The sequence below is a fragment of the Larus michahellis genome, chromosome 4, assembly GCF_964199755.1.
Source record: "Larus michahellis chromosome 4, bLarMic1.1, whole genome shotgun sequence".
NCBI lineage: Eukaryota > Metazoa > Chordata > Aves > Charadriiformes > Laridae > Larus > Larus michahellis.
In genome coordinates this window covers 93,361,534-93,375,992 of record NC_133899.1, presented here as the reverse complement: position 1 = coordinate 93,375,992, position 14,459 = coordinate 93,361,534, and the positions used below count along the sequence as shown (strand labels likewise).

Sequence of the window (14,459 nt, the reverse complement as noted above, 5' to 3'; positions counted from 1 at the left end):
AAGTTGCCCCACTCTCTTCCAAATATTTTTTCCCTTAAAAGGTGCGGTAAAGCCAAAATTCAGCCAGTACCCACAGCTCAGCTACACTCAGCCACAGGCTGTTTAATAAGGACCACGAGGACGCTGCGTTTGTGTGTCCCCCAGCCCGGGACAAAGCAGGAGACCCGGCAAGCGCCAGTACCTGCCCTCTCAGCTCACCCCCTCCCGCAGCCGCGCTCGTCCTTCACTCCACGCAGAGCTCGGCTTCTCAACCCAGCAGCACCGCCCGGGGACGGTTCTCTCTGGAGAACACAAGGTGAGCCAAAGGGGGGAACCGACGGAGATATTTTCCAGCTGAAAGCTGTGTTTGACATTGGAAGTGCAGCTTTAGCGCTCCAAAGCTGCCGCTTCAGAGCCAACCTTCGCTGCATTCTAACGCGAGACTAATTCTAACGCTGCTGTCGGTTATCTGGGGAGCGACTCGAGCACGGACTCACTACGCTGCGCCTCATCAGCCTTCTCTGAGCGCGGCCCCTCTGCTCGCAGACGCTGACGCTCACTGCTCGCTGTCCCCGGGCCAGCCCGGCGATGGCTGAAGGACCAGCTGAGGATCCGGTGCACACACAGACCTGCGCCGCGGCGCCGCCGTGCCGAGAGCTCGGCATCTGCTGGGGCAGGGCGCTGGAAACAAACGGGTGGTGCAGCCCAACAGCAGCGCGAGGTGTTCGACATCCTGCGCTCTTCCGTTGAGTCAGAACCCTAATGGGCAACAGACGGACGCAAGAAACCCTGTAAATGAGCTGTATTACCGCAGGCTCAATTAAGGCTGTCTTTGCAATTAACTAATTGTCTTTAAGCGTTAGAAAACAGGCGATCATAATTTAACAGTGTGAGAAGAAGCGATGACAAATACTGAAGTATTACGCTGAGAAGCAAGAGTGAACGTTTTGCTGTGGGAGTCTGGGGAGTTGCCTGTTCTTTCCTTCCCGGGAGTTTCAGATGGGTAATTTCTGTTCTCATCCTGCCTCAGGTCGTGCTTGGCTTTCCGTTAGAGACCTGTTTCCTTCAGAGGAGGCCGGCACGCTGCCATCTCCCCTCTGCCGACGCCAATTCCTCGCCCTCCATGGGCGGCAGTCCCTCCCGTGGTGCTGCTGCCTGCCCTGCCCACGGAGCTCCGCGTTAGGAGGAGTAACTTTTCCAGTTACACAGCCGGAAAGCGACATCCACCGACTGCCACCGACCTGTGCAGGAGCCTTGTCACCCGCCCTCCACAGCAAGTCCCCTCTGCTGCCTCTCAGCAGCGGGTGCTGCAGGCAAAGCCCCCGCGGGCTCTTCTGCGGGGAGATCTCAGCAGTGAGAGGATAAACCAGCTCCGTCTCCTCGTAGCACACGGAGCGTAACGTGATAAGACCTTTAAGATTCACGGAGGAAGGAATGGACTTGTCAGAAACTGCTGGTGTAAGACTTGAGTATTTTCCATGGTGTTTTTCTCTATTACTACTTTCCCGCAACTCTGGATAGAAGTTTCTCCTTTTGACAGTGTTTATGATGCTGGATTGGGTCACTGCGGTTCACAGAAGTGGAAGCTAAACAATAACCCTCCTCGTCCACCAACACTAAATCCGAGCGAATAACCAGACAGGACCAGTAATGCCTCACAGTTTTTATGCCCGAGGCTAAAAAACCCAACAACCAGAGGTGTGCGCATCTACTGAGACTCCTCCAGCCTGGGCCATTAATCTTCAAAGGCAAATAAAGGCGCCTGATTAGCCTAAATTATTAAGTACATTAATAATTAAATGATTTTGTTGCAGTGAATGAAGCAAATACCTTCCTAATGCTCACCACTTCTTTAATTAGCAGCCACTAAAAGGCAATGACAGCCAGCACTCTATGAATACGCTCTCACTTTGGGTTTGATCAGCTCTGATGTGGGCCAGATGGCCGCTCCGGGCCACAGCTGGGGCACGGCACACGCGAGACCGCCCCTCCCTGCTGAACGGACACGTCCCAGCCGCCACCTACGGAGACGGAGAGCAAAGACACGCGTGTGAAACCGCAGCCAGAGCTGCACTGAGTCCCCGCAGCCGCGCTGCAGCCCATTTGTCAGTACGGCAAAGTGCTGCCGCGGGAATGAAACAGTGCTGCCGGGCATGCTTATGATTTCACTGCATTTTATTTAACAACGTGTTATTTTTTACTTATATTTAAGTGCAGAAGCTCCAATGTGTTCCAAATTTGCCCAGCACAGAGGGAACACAGGGGAAAAAAAAAAAAAAGTCCTTCTAATGTCAGACTTAAGAACTTGTACTGACTTTTTCAAGGCAATTAAATAAATGAAATGAAGGTTTGTTTCTTTTTTCAAACGAGAGGTAGGGAAGCACGGGGAGAAGGAAACACTGGCAAATCTCATTGCAGCACCTGCTTTAGATCCATCTCAGAGAGATGAGGAGATCGCTGTAATCCACATGGTGGAGGTTCCAGTCTGGCACAGTCAAAGCTTCCTTAAGCCGAAGGTGGCTCCCAACTGCTCGGCTGCAGTTTGGTGGGGTTTGTTTTTTCCAGATGAGGTTTTCACAGTCTCTGTATTACTCAAAGGTTTTGGAAGAGGATCGGGAGTTGGCAAATGCTCTCACAGTATCAAAAAGTCTTTCAAAAATGAGTTTGCTAGAGGGAAGAGTGTGGTGTGTTAAGGACAGACCGTTCGCGCTGGGTCGCCGATCCAGCCGGCCGCACCACGTTGCTCATGAACGGTTAGAGGTAGGTGTGCTCAGACGGTGACTTTCTCCATTACGCTGTCCGTGACATGCACCTCGTCGGCTTGTACCGTCACCGTGGCCGACTGGCCGCAGATGTGCTGGTGGTCCTTCCAGTCCTGCGAGGGGAGAGCAGAGGGAAAGGCCATGAAGAGAAAGGGCCCTTGGAAAGCACAAAAGCACCCCGGGCCCCAAGAGAAGCCCTGTCTGAGAAGCGCTTTCTCCAGCACAGATGGGCTGAGCAGGTCGCTACTGCTCGGCCAAACGAGACTAATGACGGACAGGAAAGGAGCCACATACTGGGTCAAAGCTAGAGGCGGATACAAACTAAGCAGAATGCTGGCTTCTCAACCCAAAATCCAAACCAGGACATCAATGTCAATTAGGTTTTGGAAATTTTACTAAAACAGAGTGAGAGTTAAACCCTCTCCTGAAAGGCAGCTCACTCCGAGCGAGCGCTCCCGAAGGACAGCACCATACAGGGGGTCTTAGTTCAGCCATGGCCAAGGAGAGGAATACAATTTCTCCCAGGATTTACTGCCTTTCGCTTCTCGTCTGCACTAACAGAACACTCCTCTAACTCGCGCAACCCAGAGGCCGCACATCACAGCTCACGAACACAGGGGGAATCTCAAGGAACGGGTTACGGGCGAGCACTTCAGCCTCACACCCTGCTACAGCGCAGAGCACCAGCCACAGGCGGGCAGACGTCTGCTCAGAAGTGACGCGCTCTCTAGGAGGGGACAAAAGGTGGGTACTTGGTGGCGTTTCCCAGTGCACTTTGTACTGAGAGGACACCAGGGTGGCGTTACTGTCCCTGGGACGCCAGGGCAGGTAGGCTGTGTGGATTTTCTGCAAGACGCATTTGGTCTTTCTTTGTATTTTTACTCTTTCTGCTGTGCAGACAGGGAACTTGGCCACCATTACGCTCTGTTACAGGCAAAAGGAACCAGTCAAAATTCTAGAGCTACTCAATACACCCGGCCTCAGCTGATTCAGACAGAACTTGGACAGCCCGCGAACTGCAGCCCTGACCAAACTAAATCACCCTTTCCTCTAAAGCAGAGTGCCAGGGGTCTTTGTATGGAACCTGTGCCAAACATGAAGCACAGCAGCTTCCTCCACCATACTTCCTCATACCTGTTTCCACACCTCCCGTGTTCAAAATCTTACAGTTTGTCGCACTGCACCATCTGTAGCATCACAAATAACGTAAAGAATAACAGCCCTGTGTCCTCAGTGGCGGAGCAGGAGCACAGGGACTGGGGAGTGCCCAGGTCACCAGGAAGCGGCAGGGAGGGGTTGTAAAAGTGCTCCCAGGGGACTGCTCCCCACAGCTCCCAGTGAGGTGTCCACGCTCTCGTTGCTGGTGGTGCTCTGATTTTTAGATCACCTTTGAGAAGGGGTGTGCAAATCTCGAGACCTTCCCTACCCATTTGGTCCGGAATCTGCCCTGCAGACCTGCCCCGTCACTAGCCTTGCTCGGCGACCCAGCTGGCAGGGTGGGTTCGGGATGCTGGGGCTGCCGACCCCGTGCAAGGCTTGTGCTCCGGCTGCCCCCACCACACAGCGCGTTCCGCTGCCCGTTCTTCTCACTGTCCTTAACGCCCACCAGGCGACAGGCAGAGCTGTCTGGCTCTCCCCAGGATCACACTGCCCTCTCTGGACAACTGAAACTGCAACTCCCAAGCAACCTCGTACCTTCCGCTGGCAGAAAGTGGAGCAGTAGTTGACTTTGTGGCATCCTGTGCACTCGTTCGTTGCCTCACGACCGCAGTTGACACAGGACTGCTGTGACAATGGATGGGAAAGAGACAGTGTCAGAGATAATGACAACAGGGAGATCACCAAAGTGTAATACAGGTGCTGTAACACGACGTGATGCAGGAGCAGTGGTAAAGCCCCCGTTTCCCAATATATCCTCCACACACGAACACAAAACAAAGTGGCCCGCTGGCTTTTGGACATGCCTTCAGAGACCCCTTCTCCTCGCCACGTTAGCAGGGATCTCTCCTTTCCTTTCTGGACGGCGAGATGCCCTTCAAAACCACGGGCGAGATACTGAGTGGTCACGGAAATCTGTCCCCAGTAACTTGACATGTGTCTTACCAACCCCGGACGCATTGCCGGGGGCTTCTGCAGGAGTCAGTCTTAGCCCGGGGCAGGCGTGTGCCCAACAGCAGCGTACAGGCTACACACAGGCCATCCATACCCAACCTCGGAGTTTATCTCAAACGTAAAGTTTTAAAGGCAGATTTGGCTGGTGGTTTTGTTTATAATATATAATCCTGTGTATCTCTGAGAGAGGCTCTGAGGAAGGACAAGAGCAGGCGTAAGGATGGGACGCTTCAGTTTAATCTTTCCCTGGTTTTTGAGAGGAAAAAGGCACTAGGGGCTGCCAGTCAGCAGCACGACTACATAAGCAGTGTCCCAAGAAGGAAACAGAAGACAGAGGTGTAAAATTAAGAAGGCTATAACAAGAGCAAGGACTTAAACCTAGAAGCAAGGTGAGATACGATACATGGATGAAAAATCACACCTGGTTTTTAAAGGCTGTTTTTGTGTCTATCGCTTTAATCTTGTATCAGTGACATCAATTAACATAACCTGTATATTTAGGTGGAAATATCATTGAACTACCACAAAAATAAGCACTTCACAGAGCGTTCTGTTTCCAACTCATTAAATTACTGACAAATCATTAGCACGTCGGAGCAGCAGTGTGAGGCCGTGACAGGGAGCGTTTCTCGGCTGTGAAAGTGTCGCAGGCGTCTTTAGTTCCACCAGCTCCTTCCCTTTTGAGCATAACCAACCTAACAATCGGCGCCCTGATTAACACCGAGTTCATCACGCCGTCTGCTCACACCTGACCCATGTACCTACAGTTAACAGTTGGTGTGACTGAACTATATTTGTATTCCTGACATACAGCCGGGAAATCAGGCCACCAAAAAGGGGCTGAAAGCTGCTCTTTGGGACTTGCAAAGCCCGTCCCAAAGGGACACTTAATGAGGCTGTTCATAACCTGCACGGTGTTGGAAAATGCTGCAAATACACAGTGCACGCAGCTGTACCTGGAGATCTTAGATAGAACGAGTAGCACATACAGCCGTAAGGGCTGAAATCATGGGTCTGAACTATCTCAACTCACGCTCCCGTTCCAAAAGCCAGAGGGAATCACGCAGTTTTGCAAACCCGCTGACAGGACCAAAAGGACGAGAGTTTCCTTCCTCTCAGGCCTGAGTGAGAGCCATCCGTCAGAGCTGCAGTGCCGTCACTCAGGGGAGTGAGACTCACTAACCCAGCCAGAGGACAATAACGGATTGTGAAAACCTGGAATGCCTGGGAAAGGGGACACTCTGCTCAAACATTACTCCCGCTAGCGAAAGATACGCAATACAGAATACGTGACTTCAGTAGCAATGATAAAAGCCTCTGCACCTTTAAATGGAACAAGACAAAGAACAAAAGACTCTTGATAAAATATGAGACGCCCCCAGCTTACCTTGATGATGATTTCTGTTTTCCCATCCACATCTTCTGTTTGTTGAAATAACTGGTTCTGATATTGCTGCAAAGAAAAATACAGCGGACTTGTCATCTGACAGCCAGAGTACGACGTGAGGGGTTGAAAAGGCTGCTCTGTACGGAGGGTCCCGACACTGAGCTTGCTTCTGGCAAGCCCCGAACTGCAGTTGCAAGAGGACAGAGGGGAACCTCACTCCTCCCTTCTAAGAGAGGGACACGGTGCCCTTATGCGGAGACAGATGAAGAAGCCTGTGAGGAAATGGCCTGAGGTGACAAAGTGCCAGTGAAGTCCAGCATTTACTCAAACCCCACGCTCCCCACTCCATCCAGCCAAGCACTCCTTAATTGCCACGAGGGAACTACACACAACCCCCACGAGAACCTAACAAGTTAGCAAAGGAAACACAAGGAAAATGCCAGGGTAACAGGGCCAAGTGCCATCTTCTTGGGCCAAATTTTGGGTTCAGTTGAGTCATCCTAATCCACTAACAGGCAAAAACTGAAGGGACAGCATAGCCCAACAGAATGGATCGGGGAAAAAAACAGACAAAATTAACACACTTAAGACTTAGGAACAGCATCAACCATCACCGTTATTCCTCCCTTTACTAAAAGCATGCAAGGGCTTCCGAGCAGTTTTGGAATTAAGCACTCCTCTGGAGGTGACTTTCAAAGCACGTTTCAGGCGTGTTGCAGGTTTACTCCAAACCAGTTCAAGTCCAACCAGGCGCTGCTCCACCTATTGCCTGGCCACGCTCAGCAGCCAACGCTGCCGAGAGACAGGAGTCCTAAAACAAAGGGATTCAAACCCGATCCCGATTTGCTTATGTGCTAACCCTGGTTTAAATTTATTGGGAACAGTTAAAAAGCAAGAAAAAACCTGAACCCCCACCTTCAGCCAAAGCAGGTTTATCCAGGAGTGACCATGACCCAACGTATAAGGAGATTAAAGGCTTAATTTACAAGTGTCTCTATGACCTGCCATCAGAGTATTTATTCTCCTCTGAAATCACAACCTTCAAAACCTTTACATTACCATGACACAAATTCAAATTAAAAACTCCAGGGGGATGGAGGAGGCGGCAGGGAAACCTCTTGCTGCAAGGGGCGTGATTGGGTTCTGCCATTATTTGACAAATAGGCCAGACCAGGCTAATTAGCAAGACAGGACACAGGCACAGCATCCCCAGCGCTTCCAGTACTGCGCAGGCGAAGTGTGCATCACGTCTATGGAAACTGCAAAATTACTATTTTGAAAACCAAAATTGTGCCCAACTTAAAAGCACTCTTGTGAAGACAGGGAATACAGCGGCGCGCTTGAGAGGTGGCCTCTGGCCTAAGAGTCCTGCTAAGCCTCAGGAAGAAAATGACCTTGATTCTTCAGAGAATCACGAACGTCAGTGAGCACCGGCTGTGGAGAAGCTGGAACTCAACGCTTCATGCCGCGGCCTCTGCCAGCCGGCACACGGGTAGAGAAACTGGGGATTCTTCAGGAAAGATTAAAACGATTTTTCCACTGTTAAGTGAAAGATCAATGATCCGTGTTAAAAGTACTGGCCTAGGAAAACTGTGAAATGTTTCTAAACTTCTTTTTAGTGACGAAAGTGGAAATACAGATACGAAAGCACGCGGTGAGCTGGCATTTCAACCCAGCTTGAAAACTTTGCGCACATAATCCCAGCTACTGTCCCCTCCGCAACAGCCAGGCAGTGACAGTGCCGGGGCTGACCATGCTGAATTCCAGCTCTGCCGAAATGTCGCAGATCCAGAATTAAACCCCTTCCCACCACCAAGACTCCACTTCATCCTCTGCAAGTGTGGCTAATCCTGTTCCCCAGGGAGACTGCCAACATCAAGAAGGACATCAAGAGGAAGCCTCTGTCCTTGTCTGAGCCACAGCAGCTCCTCCTCCTCCGCTCTCAGCCCCCGAAACCTGCTGATGGAAACCGCACGTTTATCCCCCCCACTTCGTCTCCTTTTTCTCTCCGCCCGCAGCGAGTCCTCTGGTTCCGCTCAGCCCATGGTGTGAAGAATTCAAGCCATTCAGAAACTATGGAGAAGGCAAAGGTGTGGTAAGGGAGAGGATCAAGCCAGACACATCCAGATCTCTCATAAAACCAGCTCCAGAAAACCAATAACCTCCAATTCTCAACTGTCTTCACCGGTGCTTGGGGGTACACAAACCATTATTTGCTTACTAGAGCTACCTTTCTTGAATGCCCGACCCTTTTTGGGTTAATTTCATACTCTCTAGCCCTGAATTGTTTTAATCTTTCTAAAAAAGAATTCAGATGGTCCAGCTGTTAGCTGATTTAATCTTCCACCTTGTTTTCAATGGGCTGGGCTCCAAAGGCATCACTGCATGACCCAGAGAGGCTATTTCAATTAAAGTGCTTGTCAGATTTTGACACCGATTTTTTAAAATTTATACAGAGTAACTGTTCAACACGTTTCCTGAATATCTACATTATCTTCCAGCCATGCCTTCTGGCAGAGAGTTTGGTGAGTTCAGGTATTCTCCCCCTCCTGAAGTTTATCTGCTAGAAACGATGGCTTAATGCACGCTCAAAAAACCTACTCTGCCAAAGCCCCCAGGCCTTGGTGTGACCATCGCTGAGCCGCTCCTCTGGGGCCAGTCCTGCAAGTTCTCAAATATCTCCTGGAAGAGACACTAAGCCCTTGCTGCCCCACTCGCTCTCTTCCTAAATGGTTTTCGCTAAAACAAAAATGCAGCGAAGCCAACATTCCGATGGCAACCAAAGGATCAGATTAGTCACAAGCCAATTAATGACGACAGCAGAGAACTTTCTCTTAACAGCTGCGTGAAGTTCTGACAGAGCAGCTCTATTTAATGAATGCCATGCAAAATGCTGCAATTCAGAAAAAGCTTACAAATATTTTGTTATTTTCATTTTTTGCAACAAGCATGACACTTTTTATTTTAGAAGTTGATATAAACACGGAGCTGGACAGGTTATGGTTTGCTTTTCTTCCCGAATATCGCTTCACGAGACTTCTAGATACATGAATGTAACTGGATTTGGTGTCTTGGACTCTAGAACAATTTTGTTTCAGAAGAAATTATTGCCAAAGAGATATTTTCTTACATGCGGGAATTGTAGATTTCGGGTTTACAAATGGCCCTTATTTCTAGGACTTACAAGGTTAACGCTTTTTTCCAAGAGCCTTTTACCCAGAGATCCTTCCGCTTTGCCAACGGCTCTGCACGGCCCCTGTGCAGGAAGCGTTATCCTGACGTTAAAGAGCAGGCTGAGGCCCAGCAAGGCCAAGGAGTTACCTCGGGGCATCTAAATAACTTGTGGCAAAGATGGAAACAAAATCTGGAAGAGATCCTCAGTCTTGAGATTTGCCCAGCCAACCACGATCCTTCAACAAATGTACAGGAATTAAAAAGGCCAGAGACAGCAACGGAGGGCGTGCGAGGACTGACAAATGACAAAATGATGCGCAAGCAAAACTCTGCTGGTGAAACCTTCACCTCCAGCCTTTGGCATCTGACCTACAGTTTCCTCAGAACAGCTAAGGACGCCCCCGGACCCTGACTCAGGGCGTTCTATGGCTGTAATCCTCGTAGGGAGGCAGAGTGAAAACCCCTCGTGTCAGACATGAGAGAGAGTGGAAGGCAAGTGTACGTTTCCGTATTTTCTGGAATCGCCCGTGGTGACAGGCATTTGCATTCCACTGCTGTACAGCCTGACACCCAAATGCTCAGCCCCCCCGCAATTCTGCCCCCCCTTGTTGCTTTTGGGGACTCTGTATCTAGGTACCGCCACGTGTTCGGAACTGCAATTAGGGATCCAATCCTCCTGCAAAATCCAGATTAGGCATGCCATTTTAAGGAAGAAACGTGACTGTAGATGCTTCTAATTTATGCTGCACTTATAATTTTTTATGGTTTTCCCCTGCTACATTTAGCAGATCCCCTTCCTGCCACAGTTCCTCTCTGATGTTGGCATTGCCACCTTCAAAACGATATAAATGAAGGGAATAATGTATTCCTAAAACTCCTTTGAACAGTCCTGAATGATATCATTAGCAAGCGTGACCAGAATGAAACCGTGATGTCCGCTCTTTGACTTCACAGATAAGAACATAAGCCTACAGGCAGCACAAACGCCTCCCCTGTGCAAAAGAAACTTGGAGCAAACGCCTGACTTTCACGGTTCAGAGCTCTGCAAGTCCCACGAGCACTTACCGATGCTCAGCACAGAGCACAACTTCCGATATTTAAAGCCAAGGCAACCAAACTGCTGCTATATGGGAGCAGACTGGCTCATTTGTGGTATTTAATGAACTCCAAAGCTCATTAAATACTAAGTATAATAAGTGAAACACATATAGATTTGCAATATACAACAAAGCATATAAGCTGTGATTAAAAATCCTTAATGCTTAATTCATTGCTCTCTAGGAAGACTGAAACAGAACTAGCACACGAGTTAAGCGTTTGCTGTTCTTGCCACTTCTCCTCTACTCTCTAAAACTTGGGGCTGCTTCAGACCTCCTTGAAGGGCAGGTACAGACAGTGCTGTCCCAAGTGCTCCGTCCTGCTCCTCCGTCGGGAGGCAGAGGCACCTCCCTGCTCAGCGTGGGTGGCAGAGGGACAGGGATACGGTCACCAGATCAAAAGCACTTGAACTCAACATCCTCGAGAGCTGGGACACCGAACTGGGGAACAGCTCTGCACTGCTGTGAAAACTAAAGATACATATTATTTACAGTCACGGCAACGAAGTTTGTGTATCCACTTGGGAACAAGCCCGCTCCCAAGAGATTTCCTTAATCCTGCTATGAACTCCTCTTCCAGGAAGAGCTGAGTCTACAGCTCTGTTGTAATTTAATCTGTTGTAGGGCCTTTGCTGCGCAGCTCTGATACAATGACACAATCTCTCACTTCTAAATACCTGGGACCATGCTGCTGCACAGAAATTCTGCAAACCGGTGGCTCTCCTACCGAGCAGCACCCACACCGCTGCGCCCACCCTCCCTGCCAACGGAGCAGGGGGCGAGATGGCTCCCCCCGTTCCTCAGCCCTTGGAAGTTCTGTCAGGGTAACAAGCACAACGTAGTGACAAAGCACCTATTTCCTTTGTATTAAATTGGCTCAGCAAAAATCAACAACCACCAAGGCAGGAAGACACCTCTTCCTCCCCCTCCTATAACTTAACCATCAAAAAAAGCGGTCTGACCACACACACGCCCAGGGTGGGAAAGCGACTTCTGTTACACACCAGGGAAACATTCATGAAATCAGAAAAGCTCCTCTGGCCAACACAAAAGCAGACAGCCAATTATTTGACATTTATTGGAATTACTTCCAACGCCAGCCCTGTACCCCGAAACCCAGAGTTTTTTCCAAAAATGGAATTCACTAGAAGGAATTCAGAAATAGCTATCTGCAGTATCATCCGCAGGGCTCCAGATGCTGGCACACGGCAGCAAGCTTGAGAATTGTTATTTGGATATTAAAAAAATAGCACCATGAGCAAGTGTTTTTATCAAAATACAAAACTGTTGACGTACCCGCTACACAAGAAGTATGATAAGACACACAAGTTGTGTAACTGGGGATTCAACAGTTACTGGGAAAGGGACTTCCTTTGGAAACAAACACATGCTCATCCTTGCCTTGTAAAGTCAGCGCTTTAATCAGCAGACAGGAGGGATTTTAACTCCCATTCCCGGGGCAAAAAGAAACTAGAATTACGCAGAAGTGAGCTGGATTTGGATCGGAGGGTGGGGGGAAGGGCTCTGAACAACCATTCCAGAGACAACGGTAAGGATAAACAGAAGGGAAGACAGCACAGAAAGTGGAAACAGAGCAGAGAGTGAAGTTAAATAAAGTCAGATGTTCATCTCTAAACTGTGTCAAAGCTGCCAGTTTTGGGGTATCCCAGGTTTTCACACGCAGGTTTTTAGCAGCAGATGGCCCAAACCTGGACAGCAGCACAAACACCCATTCTGCCCAGGCGGGAGGCAGGGAAGAATTAGACTCTCAACATGTCACACACCTGCACATCAAGGATGCAGCGTACAGAAGAGTTTAGCAGAGACAACGTGGCAAAGAATATCAAAGACGCTGCAAGGACTGTCCTAGGGGTGCTCAGCTCTCAGCAAAGTCTTCCCACACACATTTCTTCAAGGTCTCTTGCTGCACACTCGTGCCTATGAATTCAGTGGAAAGCTGACGTTAGCAATAACGCCAATGGCAACAGCAGGTAGTGTGGTGTACAGGAGGGAGGTCATCAGCTAATGACAACGACACCAGTTTCACAGTACATTGCACCCCACCTCTCTCCCTCAAGTCCACACCAGCAGCTGTGGATGGGGGGGAGAAGGGGAACGCATTTGGCAGTGCACTGAGTCACATTCAGGGGCCATGCGTGAGCTGGTGTTAAGAAGACTCCAGGGTCCCTACCTACCGTGCATCAATGAAAGAGAAGAACAGCGGGAAGAACAGGGCAGACCTTGTAGATAATCCCTCAGAAAGGAGAGAAGGGCCACCAGGTACAAGCCAATACTCCAGTAACACCAGCCGGCCCTTCAGTCTTACCACAAGACTCATGTGAGATCAAGCTTTGCTTGCACAACGCTCAGCAAGACACCTCTAATTGTACTGCTTATCTTCCCCATAAACTCTACAGCTCACTGTTCTTTTCATCCCTCTGCCTCTTCAGGCCACCAGAAGCCTCTTTGATAGCCCTGCTCACTTGGCATGAAGAGAGCAGCCACAGCATGGCTGAACACTCACCATCTTTCCTGTACGAGGATTCAGAGTCCACGTCTCATAAATTTAAGGATGGCTGACAGGAGAGCTCAGGACTCGTAACACCAAACAGTTTGTACTATTGGCCTGCTACCCACACCTCTTGGAATCCCAGAGCACTCTACTCCTTTCCCCATCATACAAACAACTCAGAAAGATTTATCTTGGTAATACCACTCTCAAGACATTGAGAAACAGTTTCTGAGGGCCACCACTGTTCTGGCCAGTGACAACCAGTGAGGTATTATTCTGTTCATCACTCAGCCGAAAAGATGCCCTTGGCTGAGCCATCTCACCTCCTCTGGCATAATTACCTCTTTCCTCTCCACATCAGCTTGAATTTTCGCTTGCGTGACCGCAGCCTCGCGGAAGGAGGAGCTGGCCTGTTTGGCCTGCTCAATGAGAGTCTTCAGCTGCTGGGCGGTGTTGAGCAGCGAATTGACCATCTCTTCCAGGTACAGCCAGCTCCGCTGCTCCGTCACTTCCAGCCCGTTCACCACTGAAGGGGATATGGCTTTGGTGGGGGTCGTGGGGGGCACCGCCAGGGCAGGGAGTGAGGTTAACACTGAATATGAAGAAAGAAAAAGAAAATATAGAGAATTAGGGCGTTTCATTTCCATAAAGTGTGGGGGTGTGAGTTTGTTGTGTTGGTTGGTTGCTTTTTTTTTTTTTAAATACGGTCTGCAAAGATTTCCAATCCGGCTGAGTTTTTGATGAACAGGCCTATCTTCTGTGACCCAAAGGGCACAGAATCGGTCTGTGCAGAAGAAGCCTTTGGGGCGCTCTCAAACCCAGAGAACAGAAGAACACGTACTGCTGACCCTACTGTCTACTCAGGGAAGGAATTAAGCCCTCCTAGCACTGCTGCACGATGTTTCCCTTATCCATCGCTAAGTAAAGTTATAATAAATCATTCAGTGACCAAAACCGTCAAGTTTTCTGAAACATCCTGATGTCACTGTTGTCCCAACAGAAATGATTTAAATAAATACCTCTGCTCTGTGTGTACATTGGCATCTTGCACACTGGGTAAACAACCCTGCTTCAGGACATCACTATGCAGATGTCAATTCTTACGTTGCACAACTGCAAAAAATAGGGACTGATCCACACCACACACCCCTACACCTCCTGGACTCTGATCTTAACCATAACCCTGGCCAAAGACTGCAATAAAACCAAGCCAGTTATCATCACCTCAAAATTACACGTATTACAAACATGCACTTTCCAAAAACACCGGTTGAGAAGCCTTTTAAAAAAAAAAGCCCTCAACAATTGTGATTTCCTTGGACCCCTTCATCCTACATCCTACCCAGAAAACAAACTATGGGCATAGAAATGCATGCACCACACTGAAACACCAAAAATTTGAATAAAAGGTATTCACAGCTATATGCATCTGTTTC

General features: G+C 49.2%; 1 protein-coding gene across 4 annotated transcripts in view; it reads right to left on the bottom strand.

Moving 5' to 3' along the window:
* Positions 1-2,136: 2,136 nt before the first annotated feature.
* Positions 2,137-14,459, bottom strand: part of DEAF1 (DEAF1 transcription factor) — a 26,873-nt gene continuing 14,550 nt past the window's right edge. For 2 of the 4 annotated variants that reach the window (XM_074586611.1, XM_074586613.1), the window contains 4 exons: positions 13,365-13,615; positions 6,241-6,306; positions 4,437-4,526; positions 2,137-2,854 (listed from right to left, as the gene is read on the bottom strand). In XM_074586611.1, the coding sequence (XP_074442712.1) occupies positions 2,750-2,854; positions 4,437-4,526; positions 6,241-6,306; positions 13,365-13,615 (512 nt within the window). In that variant the 3' untranslated portion in view covers positions 2,137-2,749. Of the gene's footprint in view, positions 2,855-4,436; positions 4,527-6,240; positions 6,307-12,295; positions 12,450-13,364; positions 13,616-14,459 lie in introns of all 4 variants that reach the window. The other 2 variants (XR_012586938.1, XM_074586612.1) reach the window with 2 other exon arrangements.